The sequence below is a fragment of the Tyto alba genome, unplaced genomic scaffold, assembly GCF_018691265.1.
Source record: "Tyto alba isolate M040663 unplaced genomic scaffold, T.alba_DEE_v4.0 Super-Scaffold_45, whole genome shotgun sequence".
Classification (NCBI taxonomy): domain Eukaryota; kingdom Metazoa; phylum Chordata; class Aves; order Strigiformes; family Tytonidae; genus Tyto; species Tyto alba.
This window is the reverse complement of record NW_024881321.1, coordinates 41,885,670-41,891,749: the sequence shown is the minus strand read 5'-3', so window position 1 is coordinate 41,891,749 and position 6,080 is coordinate 41,885,670. Positions and strand designations below refer to the sequence as shown.

Genomic DNA, 6,080 nt, shown 5'->3' with positions numbered 1-6,080 from the left:
GTGTTATCAAGGAGAAAGGCCTGAAGAACCTCAGCTTCAAGATACTTACAAGTGTTCAGAAACCCTGAAGGGAAGCTTCATTGAACTTACCTCTGGTGGGAGCCTAAGCAGTTGCTGCAATAACGACCTTGTAAGAGCCAAAGCTAGAAATTCATACCTTTGTCTGAAGCAAGATCAACAGGAGAGAACTCAATCTACCAGAAACCACTTCAAAGGGATCTTGTTTTCCAGAGGCGAAGGGAACCTATTGCTGCAAGGTAACAGTCCATAATCAGGAACAAGACTTAGGGGAAGTAAAGATGCTTTGTTTTACATCAGATAGTAAAATTGCTCTGCTTAACACACTGCGTATCAGGCTACTACAAATGCACTAATACGATCTTCTTGTATAATACTGCATCCATTTTAACAAGCCCCATCACTTATTACTAACAAAAAGTCTCTGGTTTTGACAAGTACCAATTACTCTTCAATGCACAACACCAAACAACTAGAAAACAAACACAGGAAAATTCTGATCTTGTACATAAAGATTGTTTTCAAACTTAAATCTTTAGCTGTTTTTAAGTAATGAGAAGCCCTACCCCAATGGGGGAAGGAACTAAAGCAGCTATTAAGTTGAAGTGCTTATAAATGCAATATAAGGCTCCATTAGGAGATTTTTCAACATGCCTTGGAAATATAAACTTTTAAAGACAGCCAACATAAGTAAAGAAATGTAAAAAAAAATATAAAAACCCCCTTAAGCAGCCTTATACCAAGCACAGAACTTACAAAACCATTATTTCACTCAGAAGTTTATCTAGCACAAAGAAAGCATGTTACCATTTCCTAAGAACAAACACTTACCTGATAAAAGTATTGACCTACCCACTTCCCTAACTGTCACTACACAAAGCACAACCACTAGCAAGAGCTGCCCCCTCTTAAACTCCACAGTGGAGCCATATCATTAGCAGCTCTTGCATCATTTAATACCACCTGGGTGAGCAATGATTCAGCCACTCAAAACAAAACAAAAAAAAAAAAAAAAAATCAAGGCCCCAACACTAGAGCAGCTCAGCACAGTCCCTGAGAGCATGAAAATTTGTCACAACACCTTGTAGAGCTGCTTAGCACCTTGTTAGATGACCTCCTGTGGAAACAAGCCTAATATTTACTGCCTCAGAGAGCTGGAGTATCTTTAATTGGCAGTTCATTTATTACAGCTGGAAGGGAGCACACCTCACCTTGCTGCAGTCATCAAGAATTAAACCCAGCAACATATACCACTGTTCTTCATGCTGTCAGCAGTGGCCAAGCTGCTTTGGGACCATGCTGCAGAGCCTGGGAAAGCTTGGGAGCTGACATTGGGTTCTGTCTCTTCTAGGACTTGTCCCCATCTGTCACACAGTCCAGTTTTTTTCAAAGTCATGCATAGCTGTGTTGCAAAGCATAATATATCCTTTCTAGGGCCAAGGTCATGGTGACAGCCGAATAGTTTTTTTCTTCAATACACAAGCACTGGAAAGGTGAGCCCTGGCCCAACGGAAATGTGTGCTGAGTAGCTGGGTTAGGAGACATCTACCCTCTGTTACTGTGAAGGCAGAGGGGTGGGTTTTCACATCACTATGCTATCTGGTTAATTTACCAATGGGTTGAACTATTGGCTAGAAGAAAGCAAAGATTGTTCTTGACCAAAGAAATACTTAAAAAAACTGACTTGTGAATTGTACTGGTACTTCACCACAAACTCTGTCTTTGGGTTTAAGTACAGGTAGGGCCACACAGCTAACTTGGTGTCTTTTATCATACAGAAAATGGCAGGTGAAGGCACTTCTAGAAGCTACTTGAGCACTGTCCGTGCCTTGCAGGGTCTGGGTGGTGCAGGGCAGACACACGGGAGCCACTCATACCCAGGAGGAGCATGAAGACTGACATACAGTTCCCCAGATCAGCAAAGGGTGCTGTAAGTGCCATGCTTAAAACTGCTCAAAATTAGTACTTTGCTTGAGTCTTCTACCATTACTGCAAACTTTTAGACTTTTTCTTGGTCCAAATAAATAGCCATTCCCAAGCCTGCTTTCCCTTGCCACAGTCAAATGAAGGAAATAATTTGAGTTTCATGTGTTTATTTCTTATGTACCTCTCTTAAACCTTTTTTTTTCCCCCCATTTACAGGTGTAAACACTCATCAAAAAGCTAGTTACATATAGCACATCTTTAGTATACGCATAAAGCTTAAGATCTCCTCTCAGACAATTTTACTTCTCATTGCTACAGCATCCTCCATTTTTTTCTCACTTCACTGGGTTAATTGCAGGCCAGCCAAGATCTCATCAAATTGCTCTTGAAAACCAGGCAGCATACAATGACTGTTCCAGCTGATCATCACCCTGAAATCACGATGTTCACTCAGTTGGGTATACTCTCTTCCCATTTCTGTGTAAGAACAGCTTGGAGTGAGTTATTAACACAGCTGCATACAGCTCTGACGTCTGTCAGCATCATAAAACCTGTCCAGTAGGCTCTAACACCCTTGTGCCTTGAGGGGGCAAAGGAGCTAGGTCAAACTCAACAGGACAAGCAGATCTTTTTCAAATAAAAAGTTCATGCTCCAGCTACAGTTTAGGAATGTGCTGGTTTGGGCTGCAACAGAGTTAATGTTTCTTCTGAGTAAATAGAATAGTGCTGTGTTTTGGATTCAGTATGGGATTTGGTATGAGAAGAGTGCTGATAACACACAGATGTTTTCAGTTGTTGCTGAGATTTCAAGGACTCTCCAACTCCCCATGTCCTGCCCATGTGCAGGTGCCCAATAATCAGGGAGGAAGCACGGCCAGAGCACTGGACTGAAATGGTTCAATGAAATATTCCATATCACGAAATGTCATGGTCAGTATATAAAGGAGGGGTGGATGGGAAGGAGGGCACTCTCACTTCCAGGAGCGTGACTGAAGAATCTTAGTATTTCGGGATTGCTAGCCGGGAATAGGCTGGATATTAGTCAGCGGGTGGTAAGCAATCACATTGTACATTGCCCATTTATACTTTCTATGATTGTTTTTGGTTTCTTTTATTACCATTATTAAACTGTTTTTATCTCAACCTACAAGTCTCCCTTTACCCTTGCAATTCCCCGGGGAGGGTGGGCAAGCAGCTGCAGGCTGTTTGGCTGCCGACCAGGTTCAAACCATGACAAGGAAGCTGGTCTTAACCAGCTGTTCTCCCTGTGAAATGCTATGAAACCTGTGAGGTACTGCCTCAGGGTCAGACTGATCACTGTGATCAGATTCCCAGTTTCCAGTTCAACAGCAAGCCTCAGCATCCACTATGAACAGAGAAACCCTGGGCACTTTTCCAGGGGAAGAGTTTCAGTGGTTCTTCTTTTTCTGCGCTGATATACAGGAGCAAGACAGTCACCTTGACCAACAGCAAAAATATTGCACCAGATTTTTAGGTAAGGTACCTACTGACAAGACAGGGGGGATAGAGCAGTCTAAGACGAGGTAGTTGTTCACTACAGCTTTACAACAATAACAATCCTGTGCTTTAAAGTCTTAAGTTCTAAAGCAGAGTTAAACATCTTTTGAGGCACTGAACTAATTATGAATCTGTGCTAGAGGAAAAGTTCACATGAATGACAGTATGTGTCCTGACTCCTCTTCTACCTGCTCCACAACAGTTGCCTGTAACATGTTTTCCAAAGTAAACAGGCATTTGACTCTTAAGAAGTTATTTGGGTGGTGTGCTAGACTGTTTTTCACATTTTCTGTGTCCCTCTATCCCTGGAAGGGGAACTGAAAAAAAGAGAGGACAGTGTTGCATTCTAGGAACTTTATTACAAGATTTAAAAGTGCATTAAAAGTAGCAGGAAAAACACTTGACAAAGAAGCAAACATAGAAATTAGTGCTACTGAGCCCCATCATCCGTAAGTCCACAGACCAGACCGGGAAAAGCAAGTTTCACTGGCTACCACCATGTTACTGAGAAGGAGCAGTATGTCCAACAGTTTTCTTGGGAAATAACTCAGAAGAGAAATTTGGAATAACCCCTCCTTGAGCAATGGTCACACGGGACAAGAGCCTGTTCAGTTCCTCATCATTTCTCACAGCCAGCTGGATGTGCCTGGGCACAATCCTGGTTTTCTTGTTTTTCCGTGCAGCGTTCCCAGCCAGCTCCAGGATCTCTGCAGCCAGGTACTCCAGCACCGCAGCCAGGTAGACGGCAGCACCAGAACCAATCCTGTCAGAGTAGTTCCCTCTTTTAAGGCACCTGTAGACACGACCCACGGGGAACTGCAGACCAGCCCTGGCTGATTTGCTTATCTTCAGTGCAGCTGAAGGTTTGCTAGCCACTGTGTGTTTCTTTCCATAGCCGGACATTCTGATGTCTGAGGAGACACAAAGAGTTGGAGATCTTCAAATTACTCAGGTTCTTGGGCTACAGCTAACTGAGAGCAAGAAAAGACAACAGCAAGGAGAGTTACACTTTCTGCTCTTCCACATCAAGAAGAAAGCTTGTTCTTTTCTTGAGGAGAGAACCACACACCACAGTTCATTAATAGCAGAGCTAAGATGTTAAATACTACTACCCTTTTACAGCCTACCTTTTAGGAGAGAAGCCTTGTTGTGAAACCAGAGTTGTCTGACAACCAGTCAAGAAAGGCTTATTGAAGTAGATATCAAGAGCTCAAAGAGGCTTTCCCCTGCCGCTTGGAATCTATTTGGGATCTAGGCACAGTGGGTCTTCTTCAGTAAGGTTTTCTTAAACACCAGAAGTGTTACCTCAAAACTAACTTGAGGCCCAGCCTGCTTCTTCAAATAATAATTTGCATTTTAACTTCTTCTATTATCAAGTTAGATCTTTCACTTTAAATCTACTAATTGAAAAATTCCTGCAGCCCACATCATCTTACATCCAAAATAGTCCAAGAGGTTTTCAGACAAAGTTCTAAATTACTTTCCCAAGGGATATTCTCTGGCTGCTATGGGAAAAGGCTTTCTGTACTAGGAAAAGGAAGAATTGACTTGAACAGCAAAATGTAAACTGAAGAACAGAAATCGCTGTGTATTTACTCACAATTAAGGAAATTCAGGCCTGTTAGAGTACTCTTACAATGGGAGTGACAAAAATACTACTTTAAATAACCTTTCTAATCTATGAGTAAATAGGACAGTTAACTTCCATAACAGTTGTTTACAATATACAGGAATATCCATCACTAGATTAACATGTGGAATTTTATATAGTTTTTATGGAGAGATGTCAATATTTAAGAAAAGTCAGAATAAGATTTGGGAGGGAGAAACAAAAAATCCCCAACCCAAAATAAAATCCAAGCAAGCCAAGCCATAACTCTGAAACTGGGAATTCAGTCTCCATAGCCATAACTTTATCCCTATTATCAGGCAATAATTTTCATGTTCTAATTACTCCCATTACAGACATAGTGTGCTGCAAATACAACTAACTTACAAAATAATGTAAATCCACAATAATACCAAATTTTTCACTACAAACTATAAATGAAAAATATATCCCATTACCTTCAAAAGTTCTTGTTTTAGCCTACTCTGTGCTGTGCTAGAGGCTACACCCAAAGGCAAGCAAACCACATAACACTATTCCCCTTACCCCTGGGGCAGAACCTTTTTATTAGCAACTTTTTCTCCTAAGTGGGTCACCTGGACAATTAATGAGTCATATTCACATGTGGCTCATATTTCTTCTAACCTTTGATTTAGGGGAAATGGAAGAAATATGTTACAGATGCCCAGAAGCAAATTCTTGGGGGGAGGGAAGAAGCCAGGCTGCCTCCCAGGGCTGAGCTGCAGTTATATTTCAGTCTCACTGTAGCACTTCCAGCTCTCACCCACTCTGGCTGGAGTATTTCTGTCTGTACACAACGTGTAAAAACAACCCTCTCTTTCCAGCTGAAGCTTGATTTTAAAAGTACATAGGGGACATGCTTTATAAAGTAGATATATTTTTAATCGTGTGGGAGGGGGGGAAACTGTGTCTTGCTTTATGTGTGTCCTCAGCAGAGTGAGTTATGCTTTGTTCACATTGTGTCCGAGCCCCACCAAGTGATGTGATG

General features: G+C 41.7%; 1 protein-coding gene across 1 annotated transcript; it reads right to left on the bottom strand.

Annotated features, from left to right (window-relative positions):
• Window positions 1–3,963: 3,963 nt before the first annotated feature.
• LOC104355453 (histone H2A-beta, sperm) lies at window positions 3,964–4,365 on the bottom strand. The gene has a single exon (XM_009974023.3). The coding sequence runs from the start codon at window positions 4,363–4,365 to the stop codon at window positions 3,964–3,966; it is 402 nt and encodes a 133-aa protein (XP_009972325.3).
• Window positions 4,366–6,080: the final 1,715 nt, after the last annotated feature.

Coding starts and splice junctions, on each gene's coding strand:
- LOC104355453 (XM_009974023.3), bottom strand. CDS start 4,365: ATGTCCGGCTATGGAAAGAAACACACAGTGGCTAGCAAACCTTCAGCT.